This window comes from Colossoma macropomum, unplaced genomic scaffold (assembly GCF_904425465.1).
Source record: "Colossoma macropomum unplaced genomic scaffold, Colossoma_macropomum, whole genome shotgun sequence".
Taxonomy (NCBI): Eukaryota; Metazoa; Chordata; class Actinopteri; order Characiformes; family Serrasalmidae; genus Colossoma; species Colossoma macropomum.
The window spans coordinates 32,144,057-32,165,076 of record NW_023494800.1 but is presented as its reverse complement, the minus strand read 5'-3'; the positions used below and the strand labels follow the sequence as shown (position 1 = coordinate 32,165,076).

At 37.0% G+C, this 21,020-nt stretch overlaps 2 protein-coding genes across 2 annotated transcripts; both read left to right on the top strand.

The window, feature by feature from the left end:
- Positions 1 to 2,981: 2,981 nt before the first annotated feature.
- LOC118820440 (trypsin-4-like) lies at positions 2,982 to 9,260 on the top strand. The gene is made up of 5 exons (XM_036588789.1): positions 2,982 to 3,042; positions 4,346 to 4,529; positions 4,655 to 4,896; positions 6,643 to 6,788; positions 8,858 to 9,260. The coding sequence occupies exons 1-5, from the start codon at positions 3,000 to 3,002 to the stop codon at positions 9,050 to 9,052; spliced, it is 810 nt and encodes a 269-aa protein (XP_036444682.1). The 5' UTR covers positions 2,982 to 2,999; the 3' UTR covers positions 9,053 to 9,260.
- Positions 9,261 to 12,932: 3,672 nt separating this feature from the next.
- On the top strand, positions 12,933 to 20,579 carry LOC118820584 (anionic trypsin-1-like). The gene is made up of 5 exons (XM_036588943.1): positions 12,933 to 13,049; positions 14,931 to 15,114; positions 16,664 to 16,902; positions 17,044 to 17,189; positions 20,352 to 20,579. Exons 1-5 carry the CDS (start codon positions 13,007 to 13,009, stop codon positions 20,541 to 20,543), a joined length of 804 nt encoding a protein of 267 aa, XP_036444836.1. The 5' UTR covers positions 12,933 to 13,006; the 3' UTR covers positions 20,544 to 20,579.
- Positions 20,580 to 21,020: the final 441 nt, after the last annotated feature.

Genomic DNA, 21,020 nt, shown 5'->3' with positions numbered 1-21,020 from the left:
AGCTCATCTGTTACTGCATAGTTTATCAGCTCCCCTCTACCATTCATCACTGGTCAGTTTCTGAAAACAGGACTGCTGTTGTCCAGATATTATTTGGGTGGTGGACAATACAGCAGTGACACATTTTTAAGCCTAGGTCCACTTTTTATATTCATTTCATACAAAAGCAAAATCTTACAATGTTTAATCCTGAAATTTTGGCGCCCCTGAACATTTCACTGGTGATGTAAGAAACTATGGACATGTTTACTTTATGGCAGAAAGTGTAAACCTTCTTAATGTTTTGTAAATATAACAACTAAATGAATTAGCACAGTCACAAAACGTAATTTGTACCTTTTTTAAATGACTTTTAGGCTTAATAAAAGAACCTTAATTGAAATGCCTCAATCATTAAACCTTAATTAAAGACCAGTTTTAAATACAGTGCCAACAGTAATGCAGTGTCTGTTAAATGGTCAGTGGTTTAATCCATAAGAAGAACGAGACTTTAGCTTTTAATTCAAATAAAAAAAATTCTGCCAAAAACAGAAATCAGCCTTTCAAAAACAACAGGAAAAATGAAAAAAAAGCTAAATGAGGAAGACAGTTTGACCCTGTTTTTTGATTAATTGTGAATTATAAATATACACACTGGAGCTGTTAATTGGACCTTTTGCTGTAGTAACTGCAGTCATCGAATGGAAATGGAAAGGATGTGAATGAACTGTGTTAATCTTGTTTATTTTGCTGCTAATTTACAGCATCTTCCAGTTTTCACTCATAGTTCAATAGTGCAACACCCTTTTTGTGTTAAGATGCCTCATTCTCTCAACCACTGAAATGTAAAGTTCAAGTTGAAAGTGAAGGTGAAGTAGAAAGTGGTCCAGTTTTTGCCTTGTTTACTATATCTCGGGTGGGTAAAGTACAAATGAAACTCAGAATCCTCAACAAAATTTCATGATGTAAAGCTGATAAAGTATGTTTGTGGGGATTTTTAGTGAGCTTTGGCTAATGCCGCTGTCCTACGCCAGTCAAAAACAGCTTATTAGGGTTTCATTTCAATATCCACTTTTGAGAAGCAGCAAACATTAAAATTTCCACCAGCAATATAAAGTATTTTGACATGCAGTCATGCTGCTTATATACATATTCAGAGCTTGACTGCATGCTAGAGATGACAGCTTGATGAAAGTGAGAGTATAAGTAAGAGAATTGTGGACCCATAACAAACCAGGATTAATGTAAAATCTGGCAAGTAAGTTGAGGCGAGGACCCCATGCATAAAATTGTAGGTAGCCCAAGATTACCACAGTTCCACCATTCATGCACAAAATGTTACTTTTAATGGTAATTCTATGTGATTTTGGATTAGTTAACAATGCTAATTCTAATTTCTTTGTGGTTTTGAATTGGTTGATACATTTAATGCAGACTTTTCTTTGTGAGCAACACTATGTTGGGTTTTCCAAGCCAGTCAGAATGCAGGCCAACACATACTATGTATGTAGGAGATAAAAGAGCAAGCGTACATATAATAATCTAAACCAGGGGTTCTTAAACTTTTTCACAGTTTTTTGGGGCTGAAAATATTTTTGCGGCCCCCTCAATTCAGGACAGGCATCTATGAAATAGGATAACTATATATGACATTCACAAAATATGTGCACATATAAGTGCCTGATTCTCTAGTTTATAATTCTATTCATTTATGCTTTGTTTTGACCTTTTTAACATCACCAACTGTAGCTATAACTCATCAGATCTTTAGTTGCTAGGTAACAGACATGATAGTTGATTGTCGACCTTAATCAAATAGTTTAAGATTTCCTAATGGTGATAAGATGCTGTAATATTAGACAAAATCCTAAATTAAGATAAGATTTTTTCTGTAATACGAATTTGTGAAAAATCCCACATAGCAAGCATATATCAGTCCGCTGGCTTGAAGAGCTCGGCGCCCCACTGACTGTTTGCCTCTGCTGGCCCACTCTCAGACCACTGTCCTGCATGCAAGCTCTAACTAGTTTCGAAGCTCCCCAAACAGATTTTAAATACACAGAGACTTTTAGAAAATAAACTTTTTTAGAAAATATCACAAACAACAGAGAAAAAAACACAACCAGGCCTAAAGTAAAATGATTTTAGAGAAAATGTTGTTGACACGGTACTAAATTAAAATTATTTACTAATTTACAACTAAAGAAAGGAAATCTCCAAAATGAGAACTTCACAGGAGAAGGAAAAAGCATAGTTTAGTTTTATGTCAATGGAACCAGACTTTTTTCCAAGCAATTTTGCGCCATTTCTTTTGGTCCATTCATCATGAAATTTACACTCAATGTAAAGAACAACAGGCTTTTTCAAATTATGTCAAAAACTGAAAAATGACTAAATGAAGATATAAGGTTTTGTTCCGACAGCAACGATAAGACTAAATGACTAAAAGATCAGACGTTTCTGTAATACGACTCCAGGTCTTAAATAAAGCAATTACACAGTGTCTTTTAGCTGCATTTTCAGATCCACATCCAGCTGCTTAGAGGAGTTGGTTTTGCCACAATTGCTGTTTTATTGTTTTCTGTTTGTTTTTTTTTCAGTTATAAACGTAATAAAACGTAATTGTGCATTCACATTTGCAGAAAATCTTATTTTTAAAATACTGTATGTTGCAGCTGAGACTGCAAACATGTCGTTTGCAGTGCCCAAACCTTTGCGTACAGCTGTACATTCATCTCTAAACTGAAGTAGTTGAGAACCCCTCTAACATCCAGCTGGTCCAGGATCAGTCTCTTTTACAGCATCCCTCACCTGCAGCTCCATCAGAGAAAACACAAGCTGGTTCCAGATCAGTTCCTCAGCAGATTGATCACTAACGGAGGTGAGTTTGGTTGATAAGCTGTGTTGTGTGATTGGTGGAGAACTGGAGAAGGTGGGGTGATGGTTGGTGTTGAACAGGTTTAAAAGTCAGATACGTTTGGCTTATTTTCTCCTATCCAGTAGCTGAAGACGTTCTCACCATGGACAAGACTGCTTTCCTGATTCTCGCACTTTGGACAGCAGGTAAGATCCAAATCATCAACTGCACTATAAAAAACAATGCATCAAACTGAACACGTCAAGCTGGAATGCAGATTTTGGTAATCAATCAATGAATGTAGTTATACTCTAAACTAACGGACCATTTATTTATGTTGATAATGAGCTTATTTAGTAGATTATGTAGTCTTTCACTGAGCTGTAGTGATACCAACTTGTAAAAACATATGTGTGGTTAAATAATTAAAGACATGATTATATAAAAAAAACCCTTTCACATTTTGAGTACAGGCATATAAAGACTCTATAATATAGTCCACATGAATGCTCAGTGTATATCATGTATATATATATATATATATATATATATATATATATATATATATAATATATATAATATCATGTACAAGGCATATACAGTTTTAATTACTTTTATTTTAATTACACCTTTAAAAAATCAGAAAGTACAAGTTATATTCTTTCAGCATTTCAATATTTTACAGAAGTAAATATAACTAAACATAATATCATATTTTTTTAAACAATTATAAAGTATTTTGTGTGTCCACTCTTTCCCTTTATTCCAGCTTCCATTCTTTTCAGGAGTCTCATTTTCAGTTTCTCAAAGAATCTGCAGACTGACCTCCACACTGATCTCAACATTGTCCTGCAATGCTATTTATGATTATACATCATGTTAAAATGATGTGTAGCAAATTCAGGAGCACAGATAAAGTTTAGTTTACCTTGGAGTCTGTTGATATTTTAGTTATTGAGCTATAAGTTTGATCTTCCAGAGTTTAAGTCAGCTTTTTTTCAGCTTTCAGGAATGAGTTAAAAACAGCTCCACTCTCCAGATGATTTTGTGTGTTTGAATTTAATTATCCTCAATTTCCATATTTTTAGTCTAATAATTCAGACTAATTTACTGCCACCGACGTTCTCACTGCAGGTTTGTTTTGGTGGGTCAATCTTAAGTTTACAAATAAATTTTGGTCCTTTACCCCTTAAAATTCCAGGCTGTTTACATACAAAGGCTTATTATTTGGTAACTAAAGGGGCTTCAATACAAACTATTTATTCTGAAGTTAAAGAAGTGTGTAATAAAACTTTGAAGGGGTTAAGTGTCCCTGTACCCTGCACTGCTAGATATAGAAGGCTATTTATATGAGGTTGTTTTATGTTTTCCAATTCCAGCACTCTTGTTACTTTCACCTTATTAATTAAATGATGAATAAAGTTCTACAGTGTTCTACAACAAAGATTGATCTAAATGATTCAGTCTGTCTTTCCTGTGCCTAATAAATCTCAGTCTTATTCTCTGTAGGTGTCACTTCATCTGTTGTTGAAAAGCGTTTGGTGTCTGCAACTACGTGTCCTGATACTGAGAGACTCCATCATGCACGTGTGGTGTATGAGTTTCGAGATGGGAAGAGCATGACGTGCGGTGGAACTCTCATCCATAAACGCTGGGTTATAACTGCATCTCACTGCTATGGCGGAAGAGGCGGGTCAGTATCTTTTAGCATAGTATAGTGAAAAAAAAACTGCTGAGCCCTAATGAGAGTTGGGTTATGGTCAGTAACGTTGTGAGGGCCCAAGCATTCATATTGTCTCCTTTAATTTCCTCCATCAGCACATTGAAAGTGGAGCTTGGCGGCCACCCAAAGACAGCTGTAAAGAAACAACTCCGCATTGCAACTAAAGATATCATAGTTTATGCCAAGAGCTCCTCAGAAGAGCCCATCATGTTGCTGAAGCTTCCAGAGTCTGTGAAAAACATCAACCCAGCTGTGCTGCCGCCTGGAGACTGCATAGCCCCGACTGATGGAGAGGAACTGCAGGTTTCTGGCCGCGGTGCCACCACAGCTGAAGGAGGTGACAAACACATGGAGCATAATAGAAGTAGCAGCAGCAGCAGCAGCAGTAGTAGGTGTAGTAATAGATGTTGGATAATAACAGTACTATAGTAATAAATATAGTAATAGTAAATGGGAGAAGTAGGTCTTGTATTAGCAGCCTGGCAGTATGAGTGATAATAGTAGTATGTATTATATAACAGCATAGTAATAGTAGTAGCAGTGTTGTTGTTGTTGTTGTAACAGTTGTTGTAGTACCAGCCTAGAAATAGAAGAAGTTGAAGAAGCAGTAGAAGAGATAGGTATAGTCATTTTAGCAGTAACAGCCTATTTTTAGTAGCAATAAATTTAGTAATAGTGTAGTAATAGCTAAAGCAGCTGTAGTAATGCATTTAGCAATAGTGTAGTAATAGCAGCAGCAGAGTGGTAATAAATTTAGTAATAGTGTAGTAATAGCAGCAGCAGCAGTAGTAATACGTTTAGTAACAGTGTAATAATAGCAGCAGCAGCAGTAGTGGTAGGTCTAGCAGTAACAGCCTGTCATTAGCAGTACTAGATTTTGTTATAGTATCCCAATAGCAGAAAAAGGCATAGTAGGTTTAGCAGTAACATCTTAGCAGTAGTTGTACTAAATTTAGTAATAATGTAGTAATAAGTGCAACAGTAGTTGTAATAGATTAAGTAATAGTTGTAATAGCAGCAGCAGTAGTAATAGGTATAGCAGTTTTAGCAGTAACAGTCTAGTAGTAGTAGTAATAGATTTAATAATAGTGTAATAATAGCAGCAGCAGCAGTGTTAGTAAGGAAGTTAGTAATAGTGTAGTAATAGCAACAGCAGAAGAGGTAAAAAGTGCAGTAGTTTTTACAGTAACAGCAACAGCAGTAGAAGAGGTGGGTATAGTCATTTCAGCAGTAACTGCCTATTATTAGTAGCAAAAATTTTGTAATATGGTAATACCAGCAGTGGCAGTAGTAGTAATACATTTAGTAATAGCATAGTAATAGCAGCAGGAGTAGAAGAGGTGGGTATAGTCATTTTAGCAGTAACAGTCTATTATAAGTAGTAAAAAAAATTGTAATAGTCTAATAACAGCAGCGGCAGTAGTAGTAATATATTTAGTAATAGTGTAGTAATAGCAGCAGCAGTAGAAGAGGTGGGTATAATAACAGCCTATTATTAGTAGTAATATATTTAGTAATAGTGTAATAATTGCAGCAGCAGCAGTAGTAATATAATTAGTGACATTGTAGTAATAGCAGCACTATTTATATACATACATATATATATATATATATATATATGATAAATTAGTATCAGCTGCATTGAAAATTGTTTATAATTCCTGTTTTTTTATTGTTTTGATAAATCTGGGAAGTAGACTGACTCAAGTAGGACCCAAGTGCGGGTTTAATGAAGATCTAGGGGTTTGTCCACTCACTAATTCAGAACAGAGTCAATAAAAGTTAATTATTGACATCCAAAACCATCATAAATCACAAATCCAAGGCAAAAAGTACAAAGAAACAAAGACAAAAGAACAAAAGGCTAAGATAAACACAAAAGACTTTGCAAGGTGAGACTGTAAAGCTAGACTGTTTAAAGCTTAATGATTACTGAAATCAGGAAAACACTCCATATTGAGGCAAGAGTGACCCCTGGAGGTGAGGAGGGGAATCACCAGGCACAGATGTGACAGCAGTACACATGTACCCAAGCTTTTGACTGGTGCTGTAAGTCCTGGAACAGTAACTCTGTTTATTTTAGGTCCGGGTGTCAAAGATCTGATGTGCCTGGAAGTTAAAACCCTCAGCAAGAGTCACTGTCCAGACCTGTCCGGCACCAACTATGAGAAGTTCACCTATATCTACTGTGGGGGAGGAGTCGGTGGTGCAGAAATCAAAGCCTGCAAGGTGAGAACATTTGTGTTAATTGTTTTAGCTAGTTAGCTACTCTTTATTGAAGCTTCTAACACTATGTTTGGTTTGTTATACCAGTAAATTATCCATAGAGAGTTAGATGATGCATTAGTTATGAAGGTAAATTGTTCAGTGTTAAAGGCGCAGTGTGTAGAAATAGAATATAGACAAAACCATGTTTTCATTAGTGTATAATCACCTGTAACTACAAATCATGTTTTTGTTCACGTAGAATGAACCTTTCATATCTACACAGGGAGCGAGTTCTATTCCAACAGAGGCTGCCATGTTGTGCTGCCATTCTACTGTAGCCCAGAATGGACAAAACAAACATTGCCTCTAGACAGTGGCTTTCGCGTTTTAACGTAAGACACCGAAAGAAGAATCAGTGGTTGTCGCCAGTGCTGCCCAAATTTGGACAAATGGAGGATCAAACTTGTTATTTAGTACAAGAAGAAACAAGGGAGAATGAATCATCCTCGTTTAAGAAGCGAAAACATGAAGCAAAACAAAATCGGCACCGGCGACGGCAAAAAAAACTGATGGCCGCCATAGGTTCTAATACACGCTTGGAAAGGGAGGGGTGAGGGAGGGATATTCAGCTGGTTGAAATCTGCAACCTTACCTCTAGATGCCACTAAATCTCACACACTGCACCTTCAATGCTGTAGACTGATTTCTCAATTGCTGTTGTTGTGTTTATTTGATATATAAAGAATACACTCTACCAAAGTTGACAATTCAGATTTCTATTTATTTATCATGAACTATCTTTTCAAACAAGAAAAGCCATGTTTAATCATTACTCTAATTTAAAAAAAAAAAACAATAAAAATTGCTTACAAATCTGTATTCTGTTCTGAATGAGCTCATGTGCTCAAAGCGCATCCAATTAGAAAGATAAAGTGTCAGGTTAAACATCTATGCTCAAATTTACCCACACTCCCAGCAGAAGAGATGTTTATACACCAAGGCTCAAACTATATGCTGGTAACAATCTAGATCGTCCTTTTCTTCTGTGGCCTGGAAAACACAGTGTTCATTACTTCCATAAATAATCTAGAAAACTGACTCATCAGACCACAATACATGTTTCCACTGAGCATCAGTCCATTTCAGATGAGCTTGGGCCCAGAGAAGTCGGAGGCGTTTCTGGATGTAGTTGGTATGACTTCTACTGTGCATAGTACAGTCTTAACTTGTATTTATGGACACAGTGACGGATGAAGTTTAATGACAACAATTTATCAAAGTATTCCCGAGCCCATGAGGTTATATCCATTACAGAAACATGCAGGCTTTTAATGCAGTGCTGTCTGAGGTGTTGAACATGGGAAGTGTGGTTTCTGGCCTTGCTTTTTGCACACAAATACTTCTCAAGATTCCTTCAATCTTTTGATGATATTATGCACTGTAGAGGGTGAAATACCTAAATCCTGACAATTACTACAGTTGGACTATTTCTTAACGTAAAAAGGTCTAGGTCTTTCCTGGGTTTTTCCCCTGTTTCAGATGTTTTTTGAACATTCTGCAATGTTCCCCTTACCAAATAACTTCACCAAATGTTTTGGTAGTGACAATTTTAGCTTATTTTGAGCAGAGCTAAAAAATGCTAGCCAGCACATGACCAGCAAACACAGCTTTGAACAGTTGTACACTGATTTTCAGACTTTACTTCAACATATTGGGTTTTAACTGCTCACCATATGGCCATGAGGTGCAGGGGCATGGCTTAAATAAGGCTCCACCTACAGACTAAAACTTTGTGTTTCAGTAGTGACATGAAAATGTAGGTTGGCATTTTTTAATTTAAAAATTAATTACGTTTTTTATTTAAAAATTCAACTCACAAATCTAAATCTTTCAACCTCACCTTAAAATAAATCAAAAAATATTTTAGCTTACTACTGTTTGTTAATATCTTGGGTTTAGTAGATTTAAACCTTGTAAATATATAAGGTCTCTTTTTTCTGTTTTTGATTCGCAAGAATGCTTTATATAATTGGCCTGTTTGACAAATGTAAGTTGTCAAGTTTGTCTTTCACGTATTTCTTCTCAAACAGGGTGATTCTGGTTCTGGTTTCCTGAAGAAAGAGATGATTTCAAAATCATTTTTCATTTTTTGGAGCAAGGAGAAGAAGGCAGACGTGCTGTATGGAGTTCTCATTAGCGGGCATGATGCATGCGAAGATAAATTTATTTTTGTTGACCTCTGTGCCAAACGGATAAAGAAGTGGATAGATAAACTTGTGTCATAAACCATGATGAGACAGAAGGTCTCCTATAGTTGCAAAGTCTTAATATGTATAAGTAAGAAAAGCTATAACTGGGCTGCAATCACAAGGTTATTTAGGTTAAACAGAACAGTGTTTTAGTACTTACTTGTTTGTTTTACTACAATCTAAGTTTGCTTTTCAGATTTCTCTGATCTTCTCTGAGCAGGTCTTACTGCAGAACTCTGCAGTTTTGTTGTTGGCAGTTTTCTGTTCTTTGAGGAACTCAGTTTGGTATTTTTTGTCACTGAAGGTGAAAAGAAGTGGCCAATAAAATGTTCAACAGTAACAATTTACCATGTCATGATTTTATTAAGCCTGAGACAAACCCAAAGTTCACTTTCTAACAAAAGAATCCCACTTTAGCATATTTTAACATAATTTTGGATCTACATCTTAATTAAATCTTTAATTTTTGGTAAACTGTACATAATAACGATGGGCAGATCGAAACTAAAACACTGATGCTTCCGAAACCGACGTTTTTCTTTCAGGATCCTCTTTAAGCATTGAATTTAATATACATCAGTATTAGTAAAAAATACATTCGTATTATTAAACCAAGCAAGTGAGAACATGATCATAGCAAATAAATAAGTTGGACAGGAATTACTTTTTTCTTCCACCCTCTCCCTCTGACGACTGAATTAGACTCAGTGAACACTCTTTTCTGGCAGATCATTTGAAGTTATTTCCCTAAATAGACAGTTTTGTAGAAGTTTATTTGATATTAATGCTGAGGCTTTTAAATATAACTTTTAATATCCACTTTTTTACCAGTTTCACCTTCTCCTGCAGAAAATCAGAATCATTTGTCCCGCTCCCGCCCGCAACTGAAACGTTTTGTCCCACCTCCGCCCGCACAGCTTCGTCAAGGCGAACTGACATCAAGTATTTGACTCAGTCTATTTACAAATACATTGTTCTCTGCTGAAATGACACAGCAGTCATGGTTGTCAGGCTCACTGTGAGTAACTTCACCAAACACCATTTATTCACCATTTAAACATAAAGCAGGAATTAAACAACAGAGCACTTATTTTTGGTGCTTCGCTGGGCAGCTGTGGCCGTCAGACTGATTTCATTCATTTTACAGTTTCACTGTTACCGTTTGTTGTTTATATATATGTTTTAGTGATTGTTCTACTTTATTTAGGCTGTTAATTAATTTGCAGGATTTCTCTTGCTAATTAATTAACAGCCTAAATAAAGTAGAACTTTATTTAGGCTTATATCAGAGCAGAGGTTAATTCCAACCTGTATCAAATAAGCTGTCTCTCATACTTGTGGTTGAAACTACATACTCAAAACAGGTTCTTCAAGGGTTCTTTAATAAAGCAAATGGTTCTGTACAGAACCATGCACACTCAAAGAACCTTTTTCATGATTAAAGTGTTCTTTGTGTCATGTAAGATTGATGGAGAGTGTGCTGTGAATGGTTCTATATAGAATCTTTTTGAAAAGGGTTCTATTTAGCACCTAAAAGAGTTCTTCTTTTGTAACTTTTTTGTAAGCTTGACATTGTAACAATAGAAGGACACCTGTTTGGTGCTATACAAAACCCTTTTTGAAAAGGTGCAATATATAAACCATCTACAGAACAATCTCCATCAATCTGAAGAATCATTTCACAATGCAAAGAACGACTTAATCATGCAAAAACGTTCTTTGAGTTCTATATAGAACCATTTTCTTTACTAAAGAACCCTTAAAGAACCATCTTTTTAAGCATGTAGGCTCTGCAGGAAGGTAGCTCTCCAGCACCAGGGTTACACCCCTAGTGGTGTAAAAGTGTAATCACATGTAAACCGATGCATAAATTCCCTTTTAAGTTCAGCTCTTTCTGTAGAATTGTCTGAATGACTGTTCTTATATTCTGCAAAATATTCTAAAACATTGTAGAGATAAGCAGTAAATTTAATATTTTGATTGAAACAAATTAAAGCGATATTTTTCATCAAGCCAAAGCTCATCAATCAGCCTCTGTTTACAGTGTATAGATGAAGTGCAAACAGGTGACACAGATGACAGCTGATCTAAGCTCATGCTAAACATACAGTGAAATCATATAACGACACATCTGAAGATTGACTGTGATGATGTAGACCGAGGCTAATCATTAAGGTGTTGCGCATTTTAGCTTTTCATATTATTTCATATCAGAAATTCAATGTAAACAAGTAACATTCATTATACTGGTAAAAATAACATTTATAAAAAACAACATTCAAAACTGTATTTTTATTTGTAGAAATTATGTTCTAGCATATACAAATTCAATTTGCACTAGAAAGTATGGCTTTTCTAATAAATTCTGCAGTACCTCTGCTTTCCACTAGGTTAGGGTCAGTAATTCCCATTCTCTCTCATGTTACCACATCAAGTTTTTCACTTTCATGCATTTACGCACAGCAGCATTTTCATGTGTACATTCCCATCATATATATATTTTGATTATGCCTTTAATACCTGTAGAATTGTTTGTGAAGTGCACAGAATGATGATAAAAACATTCAAACATTTTTAATATTGTTTAGAAGAATTTCTAATAACTTTCTACCATAACTATGACTTTTTGGTAGACTATATGTGATATAAACTGGTAGAAATTACATTTCTAAAAAAATCAACATTTAAAACTATATTTTTATTTGTAGAAATTATGATCATACCGTCGCTGTCCAATGAAAAACATCTATTTCCATTTTTCATGATTTTTACTATCCTGCATGATTTACATTGTGTGAAAATTTCATAATTGGACCAATCGAAATGCTCCAAAATTGCTTGGAATAAAATCTCTTTCCATTGACTTACATAGAAAGAAAAGAAAGTTTTTGCCCTCTCCTATAAAGTTACTATTTTGGAGATACCTGTTTTTCTTTGGACAGCGACGAGATACAAATTCAACACTGTACGGCTTTTCCCCAATGATTTTATTGGAAGGAGCAATTTAACTAGTACAAATGAGTTTAACCTGCAATAACTGAACTGTTAAAAGTAAAATAAAAAATGAAAACTGAAATAATTAAGTAAACATTATTAAATCATTGCATGTTCTAGTTGAAAAAAAAAAAAGATCATTAGATTTTCAGAATGCAAAGTTTTACTTGTAAGAGCTAAATATTGACATGTAACAGTTCAGTTTCTCACATGCTTCCATTGCTTTCTGGGGTCTTTTAAAGGGACATTGTTTATAGCTGTTGGGGGGACATTTCCTTATGTAAATGAGCAGAGCTGTTACACAAAGATGAAAGCTGTGTCCAAAAAGTTAAGCTGCCGTCAAGAAAGCTGAGTGCTCGGTAAATTTGTTCTATAAAGGCTCTTTGTTTGTATTTCATAATGCAAAATCAAACACTCTACAAAAGGGTTCCCTTCCAAGATATTCACAAATATTTTTATGCTATTCATTATTTATTATTTTATATTATATTTTACAAAATATACAATTAGATATATTATTATAAATATATACTGTATATAATGTATAATGAACGCTAGTGAATAATACACACAATGTATGAAAAAAAATTAATAATAATTAGCCAATTTATTATTTTTTTCTCCCCTTTCTTGTTTTTATATTCTTGTTTCTTTATATTCTGGTCTCAATCTGGTACTTAACTACTCCAAAGTCTTGAAGGCTCAATGTCTTCAGGACTCGGTCTTGACTCGGACTCACCTCTAGTGGTTTTGACAGGGAGAATTTAGCATGTCCAATTGGCCTGACCATATGTCTTTGGACTGTGGGAGGAAACCCACACAGACATGGGGAGGACATGCAAACACCACACAGAAAGGACCCTAGGCTGATAAGCTGCAGTGTAGTGTGACTGGTGAGGAACTGGAGAAGGTGGGGTGACGGTTGGTGCTGAGCAGGTTTAAAAGTCAGATACGTTTGGGATCTTCTCCAGTCCAGGAGCTGAAGACGTTCTCACCATGGCCAAGACTGCTTTCCTGATTCTCGCACTTTGGGCAGCAGGTAAGTAGGAAAACTCTCCAAACTCACAATTAATACAGAAGAAAAATAGTTCAAACTGGAATGAGGTTTTCCATAGTCTGATTAATTTGTGTAATTACTCTAAAAATGAATGTATCATTTGCTTTTACATTTAGAAAAAGAGATTTTAACCTTTTAAACTCCTTGAGACCACCGGTGGTTCCAAAACGCACTTCATCATATTTTTCATAACTTTCATTTTTCATAATCTACATTCAAAAGGTGGGGGTCGTATGAGAGCTGTAACTGTCTTCTTTCCAGTCAAATAGATGGTTGGTGTAGTTTAGAAAACTTTATAGTAAAAGAAGCTGAACTCAGTTTTTTTTTTTCTACTGAAAGTCGACCCATTTTTCCACAAATCTGGGCTATAAACTATAAACAGATGGCGTCTCTTCAGTGATCTGCTCTGTATTATTTTTATAAAATATTACAAAGAGCATCTAAGATTTTTGGCTTTCAGCAGTAAATTGTAAGCATATCGCAATATGTGTAGATCATAAAACACATGTTCTGTTAATTTGAGGGGAACTTTTACAAAAAATAAATAAACAAAAATTTACATTTATTTCATGCAGTTATTGAATAATTTGCCTTATGATTTGGTCATATAAATTCAGATGGAAAAAACAAAATATACCCATGAGCATAAGAGATTAGTAGATTCTGTAGTCTTCTTCTGAGCTGTAGTGGTTCAGCTCAGTAGTAGTTACATTCAATACAGCTTTACATTACATACAGCTTAAAGGAGCTTGACGATATGGGTCTCTATGGCTGAGCTGGCACACAAAACATTAAAATCTAAATGCACAATGCCAAGCGTTGAGGGGTCAGGGAGGTGGGAATGGTGTAAAGCACACCGCTACTGGGCTCTGGAGCAGTGGAAACATATGCTGTGAATCACGCTTTTCTATCTGTCAGTCTGATGGACGAGTCTGGGTTTGGCGAATGCAGGGAGAACATTACCTGCCTGACTGCACTGCTCCAGCTGTACAATTTGGTGGAGGAGGGAAAATGATGTGGGGTTGTTCCAGTGAAGGGAAATCTTAATACTTCAGCAGACCAAGACTTTTTGGACAATTGTATGCGTAACTGTTTGGGGAAGGCCCTTTTCTGTTCTAGCATGACTGAGCCCCAGTGCACAAAGCAGATCCATAAAGTCATGGCTGGGTGAGTTTGGTCTGGAAGAACTTGACTGGCCCTCACAGAGCCCTGACCTCAACCCCATCCAACACCTTTGGGATGAACTAGAATGGAGAAGAAAAACTAGTTAACTAACTGATCTCAACAATGTCATTCATAATTAGCCACCATGTTAAAATGATTATTAGCAAATACAGTAACACAGATAATGTTGATCTTACCATAGAGTCTGTTAATTGTTTAGTCATTGAGCTGTGAGTTTGTTCTTCCACAAAGTTTAATCCAAAAGTTTCTCTTCATCAGTAATCAATTAAAAACAGCTCCACCCTCCAGATGATCAGGACTGTCCTATCTGCAAATAAAAAATGACTCAGTTATTGTCCAATAATTCAGGCTAATTTTCTCTCGCTGACGTTCTCACTGCAGGTTTGTTTTGAGGAGTTCTGTTCTGACACTCCTGTTCTGAAGAATGTTATGTTTAGACACTGTGTCAATCATAATTTTGGAAATACATTCTGGTCCTTAAGTAACCCTGCACTGCTAGACATCGATAGCTCTCTACATGAGGTTGTGTTAGAGTTTTTCCAAGACTAACACTCTTTTTTACTGTCACCTCATTAACTAGATGATGAATAAAGTTCTACAGTGTTCTACGATAAAGATTGATCTAAATGATTCAGTCCACTCTTTGTACCTAATAAATCTCAGCCTTATTCTCTGTAGGTGTGACTTCGTCTGTTGTTGAAAAGCGTTTGGTATCTGCAATTACGTGTCCTGATACTGAGAAACGCTATCATGTGCGGGTGGTGCACGAGTTTCATGATGGGAAGAGCATGACGTGCGGTGGAACTCTCATCCATAAACACTGGGTTATAACTGCATCTCACTGCTATGTCGGAAGAGACGGGTTAGTAGCTTCTAGTATAGTATAGTGAAAAAAAAACACATTTCTTTTATTTTGCTCTTACCCTAACATGAAGTTACACTATATGGACAAAAGTTTTGGGACACACCTCCTAATGATTGAGTTCAGGTGTTTCAGCCACACCCATTACTTACAGACAGGTAAAATTAAGCACACAGCCTTGCAGTCTTGATAGTCAAACCCTGGCAGTAGAATGGGTTGTACTGATGAGCTCAGGGACTGTGGCACTGTCATAGGATGCCACCTCTGCCACAAATCATGTTGTGAAATTTCTAGATCTACTCCAGCCAACTGTAAGTGCTATTATTGTGAAAATGGCAGCATCTAGGAGCAACAGCAGCTTAGCCATGAAGCGGTAGACCATGCAAAGTCACAGGGCGGGGCTGCCAAATGCTGAAACACACGGTGTCTATACTCTGTTAAATCACTCACTAAAGATTCCAAACTGCCTCTGGAAACATCAGCAAAAGTACTGCATCTTAGGAGCTTCATGAAATGGGTTTCCATGGCCAAACAGCTCCACACAAGACTACAATCAAAATGCACAATACAAAGCGATGGATGGAGGGGATCTAACGCGCTGCCACTGGACTCGGGAGCAGTGGAAACGTATTCTGTGGAGTGACCAATCATGCTTCTCTATTTGTCAGTCTGATGGACGAGTCTGGGTTTGGCGAATGCCAGGAGAACGTTACCTGCCTGACTGCACTGTGCCAGCTGTAATGTTTGGTGAGGGAAGGATAATGATATGGGGCTGTTTTTCAGGGGTTGGTCTAGAACCCTAAGTTCCAGTGAAGGGAAATCTTAATGCTTCATCAAAACAAGACATTTTGGATAACTGTATGATTCCAACTTTGTGGGAACAGTTTGGGGAAGAACCTTTCCTGTTCCAGCATGACTGAGCCTCAGTGCACAAAGCAGCTCCATAAACGCATGACTGGGTGTGTTTGGTGTGGAAGAACTTGACTGGCCCTCACAGAGCCCTGACCTCAACCCCATCCAATGCCTTTGGGATGAACTAGAATGGAAACTGTGAGCCAGGCCCTCTTGTCCAACATCAGTGTCTGACCTCACAATTTCTCTTCTGAGTGAATGGGCAAAAATTCCAACAGACACACTCAAAAATCTTGTAGAAAGCTTCCCAGAAGAGTAGAAGCTGTTACACCTGCAAAGGGGGGATCAACTCCATATTAATGCCCATGGATTTTGAATGGGACATCATAAAAACTCCTGGTGGTATAATGTGTAGTTGTCCCAATACTTTTGTCCATATTGTGTATGTATCTTTATTTCTGCTCTGTAACTATGCAGCTAATGTGGCTAAGTGGTGGAGGTTTATACCTCTCTAACTAGTATCATGCTAACTGCATCACAATGCAAGTTCAGCTGTTAAGGTTTCTCATATGGACTTAGTTTAGTTTAACAGACTAAGTTAGACTTAGAAAGGTTCATGTCTGCCAAGTCCTATCAATGGAAAGAATGTTGTGTGGGCCCATGCATTCATATTATCCTTTTTATTTGCCTCCATCAGCACGTTGAAAGTGGAGATCGGTGGCCATCCGATGACAGCTGTAAAGAAACAACTGCGTATTAAAAAGAAAAACATCAGGGTTTATGCCGAGAACCTAAAAGAACCCATCATGTTGCTGAAGCTTCCAGAGTCTGTGAAAAATATCAAGCCTGCTTTGCTGGTGCCTGGAGACTGCATAGCTCCGAAAGATGGAGAGGAACTGCAGGTTTCTGGCTACGGTGCCACGACAGCTGAAGGAGGTGACACATTTAGAGTAGTAGAAGTAGCAGTGGTGGTAGTAATGAATGTAGAAATAATGTAGTATAGTAATAGCAATTGAAAAGAAGTAAGGACTGCTGCTGTACATCCTGGAACAGTAACTCATAAACTGTTTATTTTAGGTCCGGGTGTAAAAGATCTGATGTGCCTGGAAGTTAAAATCCTCAGCAAGAGTCACTGTCCAGATTTGTCCGGCACCAACTATGAGAAGTTCACCTATATCTACTGTGGGGGAGGAGTCGGTGGTGCAGAAATCAAAGCCTGCCAGGTGAGAACATTTGTGTTAATTGTCTTAGCTAGTTAGCTACTCTTTATTGAAGCTTCTAACACTATGTTTGGTTTGTTATACCGGTAAATTATCCATAGAGAGTTAGACGATGCATTAGTTATGAAGGTAAATTGTTCAGTGTTACAGGTGCAGTGTGTAAGATTTAGGAGGATCTATTAGCAGGAATAGAATATAGTACACAAAGCCACGTTTTCATTAGTGTATAATCATCTGTAACTACGATCACTGTTAGATTAGAACGAGCCCTTCATATCTAGTCAGGGAGCAGGTTCTCTTCCAACAGAGGCCGTCATGTTGCCCTGTCATGTTTCTACAGTAGTCCAGAACAGACAAACCAAACATTGGCTCTAGTGGGCACCTTTTGGGTTTGTATGGTGGAGTGGCAGCTTGAATTTGGTGGTGCTATAGCTTCGATTGGAAGACGTAGAAAGGAGAAGAATCATTTTGTGTTCTGAAAAGTTTAATTAACGTTAAGTTTAGATTAAGTGACCCTTATTAGTCCCACAGCAGGGAAATTTCACCTCCATATTTAACCCATCCATGCAGTGAAACGCCACAAACACACTAGGGAACACACACACCTAGGGGGCAGTGAGCACATTTGCCCAGAGCAGTGGGCAGCCCTATCCACAGCACCCGGGGTTAGGTGTCGTGCCCAGGGGGAACCTCAATCACATACTGTCGGCTCAGGGGATCGAATGGGTGACCATCCGGTCACAGGGCTGGTTCCCTAACCTCCAGCCCACAACTGCCCCAGATTTTGAAAAATGCACAAGAAAAAGTGAGGGAGGATAGATCGTTGTCTGTCAAGAAGCCACAACATGAACAAGCAAAACAGAACCGGGACAGACAATGGCAGAAAACCTGATGGCCACCTTAGGTCCTACTACATGTTTGGAAAGGGAGGGGTGAAGGAGGGGAATTTCAGTTGGTTGCAATCTTCAACCTCTCCACTAGTGGCCACTAAATCTTACACACTGCACTTTAAAACTATGAACTGCTTTTAACTCTTTAAGAATAATGCAAAAATGTCACTATATCCTCCATTTAATCTGGTCTACACTGTTAATCACATGACTTCTCAATGCTTTAGTAGAGCATGTAAAGAACATGTTCATAGTTCGGTTCATAGTTCAGTTCATAGATTTCAATGTGTTTTGTGTCTCGTAATAACTTTTCAAAGTTTAATCTTTAAATGTGCTCAAAGCGCATCCAACAAGAAAGGAAACCACTTTATGTTGTGTCTCTAATAACTGTGTAGTTACATGTTAACAACATATGCAACAACAATGTAACTATTAATGATTTAGTCACTGTTACAGATGGATTACAGAAGGACACATTACGTAATTACACATGTGTATCAACTTCAGTTTTGCTTCATGTAATTACACAAGTGTATCTTAGTAGTTGTAACAGCCTATTCTCTCTCATGTAATTGCACAAGGGTAATAACATAAATGTAATTACATTGGTAATCAGACTGGAACAGCAGTTGTTTTCAGAGGTTTTTTCCAGCATGAAAAGAAAGTATGTAATAACTTACATTGCCATTACTTACAGTGTATCTGCCAGCTTTCCTAACATTTACCTAGCATTTATGTTGCTGTGACACTGTAACCAGTTTCAGCTTTTAACCCATTCTGTAATGTGACAGAACAGCAGACGACCCCTTATATTAAAATGTAACTGTTATGGCATTAACTGTGTTTTATTAACCCTAAAGCAAGGTCTATATTACCATTATTACACAGTACCTACATAATAACTACACAGGAACTGTCTACTTAATTTAAAGTGTAACTTTAACACTACAGGAATGTTCCTGTGTAGAAGATACACTTTTGTAATTACATGAGAAAAAACTGAAGTTGATACACATGTGTAATTACATAGGCTGTACTTCTGTAATCCATCTGTAATACTGGCTAAATCAACAGTAGTTACAGTGTTGTTGTATATGTTATTTACGTGTAACTACACAGTTATTAGAGACACTTAATATAAAGTAGGACCAAGGAAACCTTGTGCAACTTTTATACTGTGATAGGAAACACAGCGTGCACATGCTCTAACTCCTCTGGCAGCAGATTTAAACGAGTTTAAGGAGCTGTTGCCAAATTCACAGAATGGAGATGCTCAGTTCCACAGATTTGAGAAGAGAGTGTCTTTTTTGCATTAATGTCTAGTTACCTGACGATTTTACTGTGGAACTGAATAGTGATGTTGGATTGGTTGTGATGACTCCCACTGTGTGTCTATCAGCCAAAAGTCTTAAATCTTTACAACCAACCCCTACAGTTTGTCCTTATAGGACAAATCAAGCAAGACAGCGACTCTTATTCATCAAAGTTGCATAAAAACAGTGCAGATTTGGCTTTAATGATGTACAAAATACTTTGTGTCTAATTCATGAAACCTTCATATGAAGTGGGAACGAATGGAGATTTGAGTGCAAATTGAGGGGGCAGTCGTGGGCTGGAGGTTAGGGACCCAGCCCTGTGACCGCAAGGTCGCCGGTTGAGTGCCCTTGAGCAAGACACCTAACCCCCAACGGCTCCCCGGGTGCTATGGATAGGGCTGGCCACCGCTCCGGGCAAAGTGTGCTCACTGTCCCCTACTGTGTGTTCACTAGTGTGTATGTGGTGTTTCACTGCACGGATGGGTTAAAATGCGGAGGTGAAATTTCCCAGTTGTGGGACTAATAAGAGTCACTTAATCTAAATAAAATGATGAATCAACTTCAGTGTGTTGGAAAAAGCCCCCGCCTACCAGTACCTCATTTACATCTCATTTACTTGGAGCATGCAGATAGGTGAAGGGAGCCAATAAAACGACACCATTCAGCAGCTCATGAGCCAATAGTTGTGCTGTGGGCGGAATTTGCAAGTGCAGTGCTCCCCCTACTGACCAAACTTTATTGTGCTAAAATTACAACTACTGGACAGAATAAAATGAACAAAAATGTCATTTATAACATGTTAGAATGATGTGATTGTGTAGTGTGATTATTTTCCTAAAATGAACACATCTTTTTTCCATTTGTTTTCAGAATAAATTCAGGATAATGCTTTATATAATTGGCCTATTTGACAAACGTAAGTGCTGAAGTTCCTCTTTCCTGTATTTCTTTTCAAACAGGGTGATTCTGGTTCCGGTCTCCTGAAGAAAGAGCTGGTTTCGAAACGTGTATTATTTTTGAAAAAGGAGAGGACGGCAGATGTGCTGTATGGAGTTCTCCTTAGTGGGCAAGATGCATGCGAAGATAAATTTGTTTTTGTTGACCTCTGTGCCAAAAAGATAAAGAAGTGGATAGATAAACTTGTGTCATAAACCTTGAAGAGGCTCTTGCAAAGTCCTAATATATAAAAGTAAGAAAAACTATAACACTGGTCTGTAATCTGTTTTAACAGGAACAAAAGATTAAAAAGGTTAATAAGGGCAGGGTTTAATTACTTATTTGTTTGCTAAGATTTGAAGTTTGCTTTTTCTCTATCTGTTTCTGATCAGGTCTTATTTTTCTTTTTACAGAACTCTGCAGTTTTCTTGTTTGCACTGTAGCTTTCTGTTCTTTGAGGAACTCAAGTTGAAAAGAAATCACAAATAAAATGTTCAACAGTGACAACTTAGCATAGCCTTCTAACCCAAGCATATATATATATATATGCTTGGGTTAGAAGGCTATGCTAAGTTGTCACTGTTGAACATTTTATTTGTGATTTCTTTTCAACTTGAGTTATATATATATATGTATATATATATATATATATATATATATATATATATATATATATATATATATATATATTG